The following is a 15,801-nucleotide window of genomic DNA, read 5'->3' as shown; positions in this document are numbered from 1 at the left end:
AAACGACTACTAGATTATAGGCTAGTCCAATTATTTTCAAACCTTCTACACTCTTAGAATTAACATTATGAATATGTGTAGCAAAGAGCTTATAGCTTAAGTGATTAAGAGCATATATCCTTGCATATGAGGTCTTTCCTAGGATCTACTCCCCCTTTCCCCAATATTGCTTGTATAAAAAAATAAAGACCTTTGAAAAGTTTAGGGACCATTTGTGATAAAAACCCTAAGAGAAATTATTTTTATCACAAGTGGTCTTTTAACGTTTAAAAAGTATTCAATTTGGTTCCAAACTCTCAAATCAATAAATGTAGTCCTTTTAATTTTCATATCAATTTGGTCCATACTGTCACATTTCAACCAAACTTTTGTTAAATAAATAATGCCGAGTTTTCACTATATCTTAAGGAAAACTTTGGCAAATAATATTCACGTGTATTTATTCCAAGTCCCGTCTTCTACTTCGCTAACTATGAATGGAACATATAAATATCCCAGCATTACAAAATGGGAATATATGGAGTCTGCACGTGTATTTTCCTACACGTATTATGTACATAAAGTGAAGGTACTAATATTTTCCTACAAGGGTAAATTGTTACCCTTGATTCCACATTTACAAAAGTAATTTGTGTTACTCGGCATCTGCTTCAAACTCACATAGCATCGTCTCCCTTGGCGCAAACTTAGAGCACCCATCAAGGCAAAGGCAAAAGATGATACTATTACGCAACATGGAGGCTTCTTTTCAAGCACATGTTGATTTGCAATCACTAATTAGAACCTTTGGTTGTGTCAACTCCATCAATGACATCCAAGAGTTTGATCCGATCGTTATCAAAGTCGATCGGCCTAGATAGCAGACTCCATATGGGAGATGGATCTTTTCTAGTTTTACTTGATAGGAAGTCTCGGCTGCTCTTACTCAGCCTATGTTGTTTGCTTAACATGTCGTTTCTTGAGGCATACTTCTGACTCTTACTCATCCTGAGCCTCAAGTTGCTCTTACTCGCATCTTGAAGCATTTCTTGATCTTCATCTGTCAAAACGGGGGATGAACCGTTGGGTGTGTGTCTAGATAACAGATTTGTCTTCTGGTTTAGGGTTTTAACAGGAGTTGACGGCATTCCACCGTCACTAGCCCCCGACTGGCTGATCAGATGCTGTAGCCAAACTACTAGGTTAAAGATACAAGCTTCAGTTTCTAACTTATCTGCATGGTGTAGTGTCTCAATCCTCAGAATGCCAGTCTGGCCAACATGTTTCCAGAGTGCCCCAAACCTACAAAAGATCAATTAGAAAACCTTAAAAGATACATGAAGGGAAGAAATGCACGCAGAAGTGTAAGCTGATAACTCACTCTGAATTTGCCCACTCTCCAACCCAACCAAAGCTATGAAGAGCTCTAAATCAACCAAATTAGAACACTCGTCAGTAAAGTAAATAAAAGATAAGTTTCAAACAAAATCCTCGCCGAAATACAAAAGGAGCGTAAATAGCCTCTGGTAACCAACTTTAGAAATCATCATGATTCCCAAACAGTGTCCACAACATGGGAAGGGTACTTCAGTACCATGTACAAGGAAAAAAAGATTCCCAACTTTCCCACTGCAGAGGGAATCGAGTTTATTTTCCGAAAGGGTTACCAGATATAATGAAGCCCAATTAAAAAACTGATTTATAGATCTAAGGACTAGAAGCCTTACTTGGTTGTGTTACTGGCAATGGGAACAAGCCACTCCAATGTTTTCTTCATTTCAGTTTTGATTTGAGGGATAGTGAGCTGCAAAAACACCATTTACACATCTTCAAGAGAAATTTCTAGAAGGAAATAATTTTTGGAATAGCAGAACAACAAAGAAGACAGAAATAAAGATAAACGACACTTCGAGTTGGTATAAATTTTCTAATTATATATAATAAAGAAAACATATAACTCAACCTCAACTAACTGGAATTTTGAGCGCAAAGCTGACTTTACACTGGATGGCAGCCCTTGATACAAAGTATCCCTCATATGTTGAGGCACTGAACTCGATCGTGACAGAGACACCTGGTTACATTCAGATATTAGCACAAGACCAACGACCTACAAGATTCGAGATTGAGCATACCCTGATCTGTCCTACCTTTCACACTGGATCGAAAAAATAAAAAAATAATTTTCACCGGTACTTTGAAAATCTTCTAAGATCCCAGATATAACCTAATGAGACCTTGCACTCTTGTAAAAAGTAATGCAAAATAAATAAATCTAATATACCTACATTGCTCATGTGCTACGTCCAGATTTCTCGTTGAATAATAATGCAAAATGAAGAATTTTGATATTTTGAATTATATTTCCAATATAGGACTTTCGACTTCCTCTGGAGCAAAACATAATCAAATGGACGAATTTTGGAGTAATTCCAGTTGGAGGACGTTCGTGAGTCACTTAGCTTGATCGTATTAAAATTTCAGATTTTTCTACCAAGCGGTTATTCTCTGGCAGTAAAATAAAGGAGCAGTGCGCGGTGCTAAAATAGTGACGTTTTGGGCTTTTATTGCGTTTTTGGAGCCCAAGATGACCTCATATGGGTTTGTGGCCTTCTGGAGAAGTGTTCAGAACGTTTTTATCTTTAAAACAAGCTATCTTGGGCCGGATTTGGAGGAGATTTTAGGCCAAAACGTGGCTTGGCAGATTGTTGGCAGATTCTCCTAATCCAATTTGGACTTTATATCCTAGTAGTATTTTATTCTAACCTAGTTTCCTTGTGGGGATTGGGCAGCTGGGTTTTATGAGGTATTTAAGTTCTTTTTCACAGCAATTTTTGGGGACTTCTTTTTGGCTTTTGAACGTGACATTGTGGAGAGCAATTGCTAGGGTTTTGGAGTTTTTGCGACTTTTAAGGTATTTTCATTCTTTTTCTTCTTAATAATATTTTCCATGATTTCAGTTATGGATATGCGTAACTAATTCTCTTTTGCTAGGGTTAAGCCTTGAACCTTAGCATGAATATGTAATTTTATTAATTTGCTTATTAATGGATGCATGTTTGCTTTGAATTATTAATCACTGCGATTAAAACTATCTATCTATTTTAATGACTGATCACCATTAGGATATTTAGACAAGTAATTTGATGCAATTTCTGTTGGAACATCACCGTGAAATTGAGGATGACTTCTTGTGGTTAGTAGTTGTAAGTTCACTTAAGGCGAACATCACGTTCTTAAGGGTTGCATGGTTTTTCAAAGGGTTTTCACAAAGCTTAATGAGTCTTGCACATTTATATTTTATCTGAACATCACAGACGGATTGCGCATTAGATATATGTTTTTGCTTGAACATCACAAGGAAAATATGCATTAGGAAAACCTAACCTTCAAAGCATATATGTGGAAATTCATAAGTAATTGATAGAATTGCATAAGATTGTGACGATGATGGCTGAACCCTAGTTTTCTCTAAATTGTTATTTTTTAAAAAGAAAAACGTTTTTTCTCTTTGCTGTTATTATTTTCCGACTTTCAGATTTCTTTTATTGTTAATTTAATCTTTTCAAATTCATAAATTTTAGATCTTTGATCAAATCTATTTGAATTATTAATTAAGAGTTAGTTTAATTACAAATTAGTCAAACGACGACCTTGCATGAGCATTTATACTACAATTACCTTGTATTCTTGCAAGTATTTTCAGTGATTTTAACCCTCTTTGCGCAGGTACTAAAAATCCTATCAGAAAGCTTCAGGTGCGAGATGCCGGCTTGGAAGTTCCCATGCCATTTGAATGTCCTGTTATTTCTTTTAAGTGTTATTTTCAACTAGGGCATGGTTTTACTACTTTTAGGTGTAGAGAAGGGTTTACGGCTCAAGGTTTAAAGATTTGTATCAAAATGTTGTTGGACCTCTTGTTGACCGAATATTTGTATCATGTTTCATGATGATTATTATTTATGAAACTTGTTTCTCATGAAATAAAAGGGCTTAAGGTTCATTGTTGAATGTGGCGACAAGAAAAACAAACCTGCAGTTTGAATATCATGGGATCCTGCAGTGCAGAATCCCATTTAAGAAGCACTTTGCTCGCACGTGTGTATGTATATATTATAACCACAAAAAGGTGTCTAGGTTTATCATTGTCCCAAGGCTACAAGGTAATTCTATGAAATTTCTGGATAAGTTCATAAATAATACTTCAGGCATTATAAGTAGACTGACAGTAGAGGCCGTAAAGAAACTGAACTAGTGTGTAAGACTAGATTCTCCGCCTGGTCAAGTATAAAACTTGATAAAGAAGCAAGAAACAGAGATGCAAAATCCTAGAAAGATGTTGATATTTGGTGACTGTCAGAAAAGAATGGAGCTCGTACCGATGCAGAAATAGCAAGATCAGTACCTAATAGGAAAATTAGCTTCAGGTACCTGTTGGTTGTTGGAAACTTGGTGACTTGGGGTAAGAAACAGGGATGTGGCCAGGTCTAGTGTGAGCAGAATTTTGAGCTACGAAACCTGGTATTCGTGAGCTCCTTTCGCTACAATCCTTGTTAAGTAGTTAAAATGAAATTTGATTGTCCTACAAGATTATGTTTGACAAATTGACAGCAAAGCAACAATTAATATTGGACATAACCCTTGCAGCATGACAGGACCAAGCACATTCATGTGCACAGACACTTCAACGAAGAGAGGCTGGATTTCGGCTTCTGCACTCCTTTGGTAAACATTGAAGAATGACTACCAGATGCTTCAACTGACAGAGTGGTCTGTGTTTCATAATATCCTAAGCAAGTTGTGTATTGTTTGACCAAAAATAAAAGCAAGTTGTGATATATATTCACCAACTTGAAGGGGAGTGAGTGTTATTAGGTTGTAGTCCATTACTTCTATTTTATTTTTTTATTTTTTATTTTTTATTTTTTTTCTTGTTTTTACTTCCTTGAATTCTATCCGCTAGATTCTCAAGTTTTATTGTCTTATTCCTAGTGCCTTTAATTCATTGGGTACTAGCTAAGGTTGTGTTCTACTTACAAAGGTAATGAACGATAAATCTGCCTAGCTACGAAAACATTTTCTGAACGTTATTCTGATTTGAATTCCAACTCTTTTGGTGAACTAATAGTATAATATATTGTACAAATGATATAAGTTATAAAACATGAGCAGTGAAAATCATCATAACGAGGTTAAGGAAACTGGAAACACTTAAGTAGTGAATGAAACTTACTAGTGTGTTAATTTGTGTAATAATACTCGCATATTGTAATGAAATACCAGAAGGCCCCAACTTCTTATGGTTCCTCCGAGAACTTTCCCCAAGTTCATCATCTGCAGGGGAGATGAGGAGACATCAAAAACTTTATTAAACTCGTGAGCAACTTGTGCTTAAAAACTTTATATTTAAAGCCAGAAAGAGAGGTAGGAGAGATGAATAATCAGAATTGTAAATCAAAATGGAAATGGAAAATAGGAGATGCTAATCAATAATTTTCTTTCAGAAGAAAAACAGTATGTTATCAAATGGAAATGGAAAATAGAAGACGCTAATCAATAATTTTCTTTCAGAAGAAAAACAGTTTGTTATCCTATGAAATGCTTCAAGATGATCAATGGTGGACAGAATGTCATTATAACCTCTTTTCTTTTTCTGTTTTTCTTCTTTTTTTTTTTGGTTCGACCAAGCCATTATAACAACAATGGCAGTAATAAAGAGATGAAGGATAAACGAGGCTGGGCAGATAGTGGCCATAAATAGAAATTTCATCAAATATTTCGAATGCATACCAGCACTGCCAAAAGCTTCATGGATCTCCAAATGTAGAAAGTGTACAATATCTACAAGCTTCTGGACAACCTGTAAACACAAGATTTTAGATAGGGTTTCTGGAATAATACTTCACACAATACTGCTTCTGTAGACAAGAAAGCCATCAAGGTTGATCATCAATACTCCTAAGCATTAAATTGTACATAATTCCTTCCTGTATGCACCTAAAAAGAGCTAAATGAAGCAAACTGACTTCTACCTCTTCAAAAGTCTTTGACCAGAGTGATTTTTTCTTTAAACTGCTTACAAACTTCACTTGCATCTTTAAATCTGCTCTTAAAATTGCAAGGCTGTCTCCTACATGTCAAGAAGTTATTTAGACAATATTATGCAAAGTTCTGATTGTCCTTATAGCAACAAAGATACAATAGCAACCCTCGTGAATATGGATGCATAATTCAGAACTAGGGAGGAGTTTGCTCTTAAAATTAGGAAAGCTCATGTTCTGAACTCAAACAAAAACAGAAATTAGAGGTTAAATGGTGCCTTACTGTCCAGGTCCAGCCAGAAAGAAAGATACAAACAAAATAAACAAGTAAAATTATAGCAAAAAAATAATGCCAGCTCAAAACTTAAAAATCTCTTGCGTGAACTTGAAGCTCTCTAAAGTTATCCATCACAAATTAAAAACAATTTTTTTTTTTTTTTAAACTACAAGGCCATAATATCAGAATCAAATGAAATTTGTCAAAGACCAAGCTGTAGGTTACCTCTTCTGGCAGCATTTGAACCATCTTCTTTAAGCCTATGCCGATAATCTTGTTCCAGTCTGTCCAACAAATGCAACTCATGACATAATTCCTGAAACCAGGAAACAAATTTTTCTTCTCTTCAGTAAAGTTCTAAAGGACAATACATATCTGCCATTAATTCAGGGAAAGCCGTGAAGTGTGAAAAGGAGATAATGAATGCATTCTCCATCCAATTCCTTGCAAAAGAAGTACAATGTTAAGTAGAAAATTCATGTAACCAAAGAAAAGATGTACTGTGCATACATATAGATCTTCCACAGGGTGAGAAAAGGAATTTGTGTTTTGATATTGTTACTGATACAACAGTAATGTGATAAACAGATATAGGATTTTCACAGCTAAACCATTAACAGATACTGCTGTAACTAAGAGATCAGCATTTTCTATACAACAGTAACATGTAAATACTCACTGCTGTTGACTGAACTAAAGTCATCAATTGTTCCATATCTGCCTGTGCTTGCCTTTTGAAATGCTTCTGCTGTGTAACTTTTGAACCAATCCTAATATAATACAAAATTGCAGATGGGACAAATGAGAATCTCAATTTAAATGTTGTAAATGACCAAGAAAATAGAGTTACAAGATTCATTAGTATTACTTCTTAAAATAGAGGTCCAAATTGTGCCACATCTGATCTTTAGAATGATTTCCAAAACGCACAACGTCACTGAAAAATATTTTCAGTTCTTCTCTGCCAATGTTGAACAGCATAACATTCTTTCATTAATGTAACAAACATATGAAAAAATAACCAGAAATTATATGGTGATAATAAACAACAAGAAATACTCTCACTCAGAAAACAGATAAAACATAAATGATATCTGATTAACCACCTCTTGTCAGCAGCAGCAATTCTCAGGAGCTCATCCATATCTCTAGATATTAAAGTTTGCACCCCTTTTGATGGTAGCACCACCTCCTTCAAATGTCTGACATTATCCTCTGAAAGGGATTGCATCAGGTTGGCACCCTTGACAATTGTGTTGGCAACTTCAAAAGCCAAAATTGAAATTGTATTCTCTTTCCTTGACATTCCTGAGGTACCAACAATGGAGGTCAAATTTGTCATGCTGCTACCAAGACTGTCCAAAAATTGTATAGCCTTCCCAAACCCAGTGATGCCAGCTTTGCCCAAAAGTGAGCTTACTTCTGAAACCTATAACACAAGAGCAACTTATTAGTCTACTCAACAACTTATCTGTAACATTTGGAACATTTATATCAGAACCAAAGATTGCATTCTATATTATTATGCGTTAAGGACATTTTGCATTTCTAAGAAAAGACAGTGATAACAGTATGACATTGTAGTTGGTAGGTCAAATTCAAACTGTTTCGCAATGTTTTATACAATAAGGAGGCAGGGGAGGCTTGAACATGCAGTTTCAGACATTCACAGAACCCCACGTACATTTGCTTTGATTTCCTAACTATAGTTTAGAGGCAAATATTAATCATCATTTTCACGTACAATAAATACCAGATGTTTTCTGAGCAATTGAGTTTGTTTTTTCTTTTAGAAGAAACATTTTTTATTCAAAGCAAAAGCTATGTACAAAAACATGGATGAGACATAAACAAGCCATAAAACAGGGATGAACTAACCCTTTGATCTGCTTTTATAAATTTAAATAGAGTAAAGAGAAACTTAATTAGAACCATGTGTTCTTCGTATACAAGAGACAGACAGAAACACCAAACTAAGGCCTAAACTTAGCTGAATTAATGATCCTCAATAGTGGGTTAAGAAGGATTAAACAACATGCCAGTGGTAAGGGGTTAAAATTCGACTTCAGGTTAGACACAAACGGATCACATTCCAAACATCACTAGACCCATGCCACCAAAACAAGTTCCTCTTCTATGATTTCATAAACGGAAATTAATGTTACCATACAGAACTTCTCAAATATGTACCGCCTATTGGCCAAAGAATAAGCTTTGCAAACCTTATTTTCTATGAGCTATTTGATATCATCTACTATAATAAGCAAACACTTGAAAAACTAAAAAGTTGAAGTTCATGATTATTTTTACCAGCAAACAAGTAGTATCTCGTTTCAAATAACAACAACAACCTTTATCGCCTTTTTTCATTCATTACTCTGCCCTCTTCATCTTGAAATTTCAAGTTTGTTTTCAGTAGGACGCTAATAAAGCACTCTGAATCTGTATACTCAAAACCTAGCACTGTGCTGGTTTCTAAAGATGCATCCAATTTAATTATTCATTTGAAAGCAGTGACAAATGGTAAGACCTTGATTTCTGATTGACTTTGCATCACCAACTTCCTTCCACAGATGAAAGATTACAGAGCTCTCCATGGGAAAGGGTCACAAGCATAATGAATAAGGAGGCTGGTTTCAAAAATGAATAAGGAGGCTTATTCGGTGAAACCAGCTCATTAACCCTAACTTCCCTTCCATTGCAATAACCAAAAAAGTACGAAGTACAAATTAAATCTACATTCAACTCTGATTAAGAATATGCATGTAACTTTCAGGATTGCTAGAGTGATATCATCACCATAATGGCTCCAATTTTCAGGCACTGGGGTTGTCCTAGTACAACGGCCCATGGTTCTAAATTCGGAAGAAAACAAACACAAACACAACCACAAGAAAAGGGCATTCATTTTACTTCTTGACACATTATTTAGATATATAAGAGAGTAACAATTAATTCCAACACACCATAAGTTAAAAAAGGTCGAGCATTGTATCAAGGTGTGAGTTTACCTTTGCAGCTTGCTTAGGAATAGCCGGGCATGTAGTTGTACTACTAATTGCTCTTGGGGACAGTCCATCAAACTCATTGCTATCTCGAGGGTAATCTATAATGACATATTCTACTTTGAGCCCCGTTCTCATTGCTGTTTTCACTGTGGTGCGAATTCCACCCATTATGTATTGTAATTTGTATGTATGTCAATCACCCCAAAAACTGTCTTTGACTCCTTATTCACAATTTTCACACAAAAGCCAGGCACTTGAAATATTAACAATGCTATTAAATCATTAGTTCATATGATCAAAGTCTTAATCCATAACATACTACCAAAGTACTATCAATTCCGATCAAGACCGAAGCTGTAATCCATAATAACTCGACGAGATTAAGCTGTGAATCATGAAAGCAGCCGAAACCCATGAATCAGAAACATCCAATCTAAAATAACATAAAATTTAAAATTAAACCCAGTTCCAACATATTGGAAAGACTTAAACATTGAATGTGTGTGTGGAGAGAGAGAGAGAGAGAGAGAGAGAGAGAGAAGGAATTAGAGGAAATGATGATCAATAGAAAGCCAAACGGCCAAACTATAGTTAAGAAGCTTACCAGTCGGAGAGAGATAAAGAAATTTGTAAAGACTAATAAGTTATGGGCATGGAAGGAGCACAAGAGAAGACAGAGACGACTGAGACGACTTTTGTGGATATTTATTTTAGCGCGTTTTCTTAACGAAGGGGAATTCGCATTTTGCTAGTTTAAATTGTTCCCGCAGCATTTTTCTAGGCAAGTTCATTTAACAAAAATTTATTCCCCGCAACCATCGAGGCAAAAGAGGGCCAGCTAATGACAAAGACCTCACCTGGAGAAGGATAGTTCATCACTTCATTGTGAATATTTCTGTGATAAAATCAACATCAAAAAGAATATTTTGGTGATTAAAAAATATGTATCTCTTTGATTTAATATTATATATGTGTGGAAAAAATAAGGGATTACATGTAAGAGATATTTCAAAACCGATATTTAATTATGTAAAGAAAAAGATATCTTTATCAAAGTTCTTTATCTTCCATATATAATATGATTTCGTGAAGTACCATCTTCGTGTAGCTATACCTTAAGACTTAAGTTACAAAAGGATTTCTCTAATTCGATCTCAAAATTTGTATTTGATCCCAAAAAAGCAAGCCTCTAGAAAGTTCACAAGTGGACGTGGGTGTTGCGTGAGTGAGATCAATACCTTTTAGTTCCACAGCAAAAATACAACTTAACTTCATGAACTGAAGTTACATGGAAAAAAAATTTCCATTGACTAGGATTGTTTTTTTGTTTTTTGTTTTAATCAAAAGAAACTTCAACAATACAATCAAAAACATCAACATGACATCTAACGCACCAATCCCAAAAGGGCAACAAACTAACATGCTAAAAACAAAACTAAAACTCACAAAAGCCGCACTAAAACTACTAGCCCACATCACCACAATTAAGCATACACTCAAACAAAGCCCACAAACCGAAAATAACCAAAACCCTAAAGCTACCCAAAAACGTAAGCGAACCACCACCACGTGAACAAGAGTCATCACTACCACACCCACCACTGCATTTGTAACAGATTTGGGAAAAACATGGATAGTTAATCACTTGATAGTAAGTATTTGTGATATAATATGCATCTCTTTGATTTAATATTATATGTGTGGGAAAGAAAAGGGAATAAAGAATGAAGTGTATATGTAAGACAATATGTTTTAAAAAATAAATAAACAATACACCACATTTAACGATGTAAAGGTAAGATATATTCTCTTTATCTTCTATATAATGATTTTATGGAGTACAATCTTTGTTTGTCTATTCATTGCAAGACCAATCCTGTAATTAGATCTCCAAATTGTGTAATTATTCAAGAGATTCTAGACAAGCACCTGATCTTGGATCACATAGTAGAATATGGCTTAAATATTGCTCCAGTGCTATTTTAAACTATGGTTAGATCTCATATTGCACTTTGCCCCCCACCATAAAGTTCGTCAAAAAATCAATTAAAAACAATGATTTAGCACGAATGGTGACCTTCTTTTTTTTTTCTTTTTTTTTTCTTTTTTTGTGAAATGTATGTCACGTAAGTGATTGTTAGAAATTTAACATTCACTTTCTTATTTGAACGTAACTTAATTAAGGGATCATTGGATAAAATACATAACAATTGGGTTATTACAAAGTTTCCGCAACCATTGAGGCAAACGAGGGTCGGCTGATGACAAAGACTTCATACATGAACAAATGAAGCTTTCCCTTGACAAGGAAAGTTAATCACTTCATTTTGAATATGTTTGTAATAAAATCAACATTTAAAAAAAATATTTTGGTGATAAAAAATATGTCTCTTTGATTTAATATTATATATGTGTGGAAAAAACAAGGGATAAAATGATGAAGTATATGTAAGAGATATTTCATACCCGATATTTGATGATGTTGTTCACCCTAAAAGGGTCTTGAATGGGCTCAAACTACTTTTTATGTGGTTTGATTGTAGGCGTACCACTGTTGGTATTAATGACCTCAATAGAAAAAGTATTATTCGAAGAGAAACATCACCGAGAGTTATCCTTGAATCCAAACTAATGAGCTCAATAGAAAAAATGTAATTCAAAGAGAAACATCGCTGAGAGTTAACCTTAAATTCAATAACACTCGTTATGAAGAAAAGGGGAGGTTACTCTCAAAGTGAAAGTCATGTGCCTTAAGAAATCTTAACTTCTCTTCAAACCATTGTGGTCCAAGTGGGGAACGGGCCTGGATTGATTATTTTCTATTCCTAGTTAATTAAGGACTTCAATATTCCACTTGCATGATGAAAACACTCAAAGAACAAAGCACTAAAATTGTATTTGGACTAAAAGAACTCTATTATTGAAGATAGAAATGGGTTCGAATGGACAATACAAGTTAAGGAAAATGAGAAAGAGTCCGATCAGATTGAAATAAAAGCAAAAGAAAGGCAATCAGACTGAAATAACTTTAAAGAAAACTTAATTTTGATAAAAACTCAAGAGCGAAACAAATAAAACACACGAAAATTAAACGGGTTGCAAATCAATTTGTAAAAACACTAGAACAACGAATCCACCACTAATAATCCAATCTAGCCTTTTAATTACCAATCCGTTAATTAATCCAATTGATGTTGTTGAGTAGTTTTCCTTTTCATGAATTACCTATGGTATTTAGGCTAACTCGTATATTCCTATATGCAATTTGTCTATGGTATTTAGTACAAATATGAACATGTAGAAACTCTTTAAGATTTGTGAGAACCTTTTATAACCATGTAAACCCTAGGAGTATAGTATTTACCCTAGAAGAATTACAATTCAAAACCGAAAGAAGCAAGCCTCAAATTAGGTATGGTATTTACTCTAATTTGCATCAAATAACTCAATTAAATACCAAGGTAGTAGTTAAACATCAAGACATTCAATCAAGTTAATAAGCACAGTGATTAAGAATCCAACATCAAAAGGTAATCAAAAGATAAGCAAAATAAGAAAACTAGATCATCATATTAGGGCTTCATCATACCCCAGCAAAAGCGTTTAGCTACACATAGTCATAATAGAAATTATAAGAAAAGTAATGGAGAGATAGAACCCTGAAAATAATGGTGATGCGCATGCCTAAGCTCCCCATGCTCTCTCGAATGGAAATTGAGTGAAAGGGTGGTAGCCTAGAGAGAGATTAAGGTGGCCTTATTTAGGACAAAATAAATAAACCCTAATCTAAAAAAAAAGTCCGGAAAAACTCTCCTAAAGAAAGTCAAAACCCTAAACAAGGGAACAAACTAGGAAAGAATCCTTCTTTGACTGGGACACATGTCAGCTGACTTGCACGCAATATTTGGGGTCGTTTCACTTCCTAGAAAATTCTGGAGAAATAGTAGACACGTAGCTTTATCTCTAAGCTTTCCAAACATATATCGTAAGCTATGAGGAAAAATCGAGAAAGTCTTCAACTCATCAATCTTCCACAGTAGTGCAATTCTAACAGGATTGCAACTTACACTGTCTTGACTTGTAATTCTGGAACAATTGGCTTTATATAAAATTATGCAAATTTGACACAATGATCTTCAATGTCTTAGCTTTAACTTTCTTCTCCAATTTGCCTTGCACTAAAACTCTTCCATAAAGTTGATTTTCCATCAAAAACCTTCTAAGTGCGCAGAATAGATGAAAATAATGAAAGTAAAGTAATAAAGCTCTTTTTAATCAAATTTCCCAACAAAAACCAAATTTAAAAGGTATAAAAATATGAGAAATAACGGACCTATCAGTAAGCAGCCATAGATTGGCTTTGAAATGATGTAATCGAGCCAAATACCCGACAATTTAAGCAGGATTTAATATTTGCTTTAGACAGAAATTCTGATTAGAATTTAATGCTTTTTACCTAATCCAATTTTCCAAGCTAACCACATGAGAAATAGAGGAAAACTTCTACTAAATGTACTTTGCCCACGTGAGTTGGCGAATGGAATGACGAGCACTCTGGCAATCTCGGATGTTGAAGCCTTCGAGGTTGTTGGAATTGAGGAACTCGAAGCATTGAAGGCTGAGCGGTTCCTCATGGTAGGGAGACTTCTTACATCCAAATCGATTCATTAGAAGTCATTCATAGGTACCATGAAGAAGATTTGGTATACCATGGAGGGTTTTACGGCGGTCCAACTTAATGATCCTTTGCGATTTTTGTTCTCTTTCAAAACTGATTTGGATTGGCGAAGGGTTCTGCAATGGTTGCCCTGGACTTTTGATAGGGCACTGCTGCTGTTAATAGGTACTGATGGAAGTGTTGACCCCTTGTCGATTCCATTGGAAGTCCAAAATTTTTGGATTCGGTTTCGACGTATTCCTCCCATATTTGTGAAGCTAGCAATGGGGGAGAGATTAGGGAATTTTTTGGGTAACTTTGTTCAGGTAGACCGTGGCTTAAACGGGGACTACATGGGGAGTTTTCTAAGAATTCAAGTGAGGCTAAAGATCTCTAAACCACTTAAGCGTTGCATAACGTTGCGCCTCACCCATGACGAACCTACTAAGAAATATGAAATTGAATATGAAAGATTGGCTTTCTTTTGTCTATTCTGTGGAAGATTAGACCATGTTGGGTCAAATTGTGCATTGCGACAATCGGGGGTGGTGGTGGTTAATGAATAATACAAGAGGCAGACAACGATGATGAAAGATGTGTTTAGCATTTGTACTGCAAATGGTTTACAAGGGAAGGCTTATGGGTTGGGAAGGAGTACCTCAGCGCAAAATCCTCCTCGAGTTTCGTGCAATCAAATTATTGGTGCTGTGAGGCCATGCCCATACGACATACAAGAGTTTCCAGACATTGGGACTAGTTTGAATGTAGACTTTGCGTCAGAAGTCTCACCAATATAGAAAAATACCAAGAAATGACGAGTGAGGGTTACCCCTAATGAGAATAGCGAGGTTGAACCCTCTATGGTAGATATTATGACTGGCTTTCGTGACGTGCCAGTCATGGCTGCTTATTCCTTGGTGGGGGAGAAAAGTGGTGGGAAAGATGTTCCTATAGCACCATGGTCGGAAAAACAGTGTGATTTGGGAGGCGAAACGTATGTCAAGGTAATGGGGATACATTAATAAACATATCATTTTCACTCCCCCTCTCCCCCTTGAAGAGGAGGGGAGGAGCGCACTTAAATTGCAAGGAGAATGCAAGCACAAGTCACAAGAAAACCTGGCTCTGATACCAAGTGAAACAAAGTAGGGCAAATATTCAATTATGCTCATATTTTATTCTTCTACAATAAGGAGTTATTTATAAAGAAGTACAACCCTGAATAAAATAGAAAATAAATCCAAATTACAATAGAAAATAAATATAAATTACAATATGAAATAAATCTCAATTATAATAGGACTAGATAAATGGGTAAGTAACCAAAATCCTGACATAGTAAGGAACCAAAATCGTAACTAAGTAAGGACTCACCAACAAAATCCACTCTTCAGATCCCAGCAGTCCCACTATCCCCACAATCCCGACAGCCCCATCTCTATCTATCATTATCATTTGGTTGCAAATCTACAACCTTCGTTTGTTGAAACTTTCTTTCCAATCTACACACTTCGTTGGAGAGAGAGGGGACGGAACGGATAGGTGATTTGGATTTATGGGATTTGAGGTGAATGGATGGATATGCTCAAGGTGGATAGGTGGAGGTCGCTGGTGGCTCGTCGTCAGGGGAAGAGGTAGATGGGTGCGGAGGTTAGGGGTCGGTAGGTTTGCGGCGGTGCTGGATGACAGGACCCGACCTAAATTTCACTTTGGAATTTGAGCCGAACCCTGTGCGTGTCCAACACCTGGCAGGTGCCGGGCACACTTGACCAAATTGCCCTTCTAATTAAGACTTCAAATTCTATTACGGTTTGACTTCTGTCGAAAATTTGGCTGAGG

General features: G+C 35.6%; 1 protein-coding gene across 6 annotated transcripts; it reads right to left on the bottom strand.

The window, feature by feature from the left end:
* Nucleotides 1-354: 354 nt before the first annotated feature.
* Nucleotides 355-10,150, bottom strand: LOC110773223 (protein PSK SIMULATOR 1-like). Of its 6 annotated transcripts, none has more exons than XM_088245516.1 (14): nucleotides 9,910-10,150; nucleotides 9,628-9,738; nucleotides 9,309-9,526; nucleotides 7,404-7,726; nucleotides 7,166-7,258; nucleotides 6,977-7,067; nucleotides 6,523-6,613; nucleotides 6,012-6,109; nucleotides 5,770-5,839; nucleotides 5,213-5,313; nucleotides 1,943-2,053; nucleotides 1,707-1,783; nucleotides 1,361-1,405; nucleotides 355-1,281 (listed from the first exon to the last, which is right to left on the bottom strand). In XM_088245516.1, the coding sequence occupies exons 3-14, from the start codon at nucleotides 9,471-9,473 to the stop codon at nucleotides 774-776; spliced, it is 1,773 nt and encodes a 590-aa protein (XP_088101642.1). In that variant the 5' UTR covers nucleotides 9,474-9,526; nucleotides 9,628-9,738; nucleotides 9,910-10,150; the 3' UTR covers nucleotides 355-773. The 6 variants fall into 6 exon arrangements, with proteins under 6 accessions (XP_088101642.1, XP_088101644.1, XP_088101639.1 ...); XM_088245518.1 differs by having other exon boundaries at nucleotides 9,628-9,690; XM_088245513.1 differs by having other exon boundaries at nucleotides 9,309-9,738; nucleotides 9,910-10,149.
* Nucleotides 10,151-15,801: the final 5,651 nt, after the last annotated feature.

This window comes from Prunus avium, chromosome 8 (genome assembly GCF_965620075.1).
Source record: "Prunus avium chromosome 8, drPruAviu1.hap1.1, whole genome shotgun sequence".
Lineage (NCBI taxonomy): Eukaryota > Viridiplantae > Streptophyta > Magnoliopsida > Rosales > Rosaceae > Prunus > Prunus avium.
The sequence above is the reverse complement of the archived record's forward strand: the minus strand, read 5'-3'. Positions and strand labels throughout refer to the sequence as shown.

What these genes read in the sequence shown, in the direction of transcription:
- LOC110773223 (XM_088245516.1), bottom strand. Translation starts at nt 9,473, where the DNA reads ATGGGTGGAATTCGCACCACAGTGAAAACAGCAATGAGAACGGGGCTC. An exon ending in CTTTAGTTCAGTCAACAGCA is followed by an intron (nt 6,614 to 6,976) that starts GTGAGTATTTAC and finishes TCCTGGTTTCAG; the next exon opens with GAATTATGTCATGAGTTGCA. An exon ending in GGTCAAAGACTTTTGAAGAG is followed by an intron (nt 5,840 to 6,011) that starts GTAGAAGTCAGT and finishes TTGTGTTTACAG; the next exon opens with GTTGTCCAGAAGCTTGTAGA.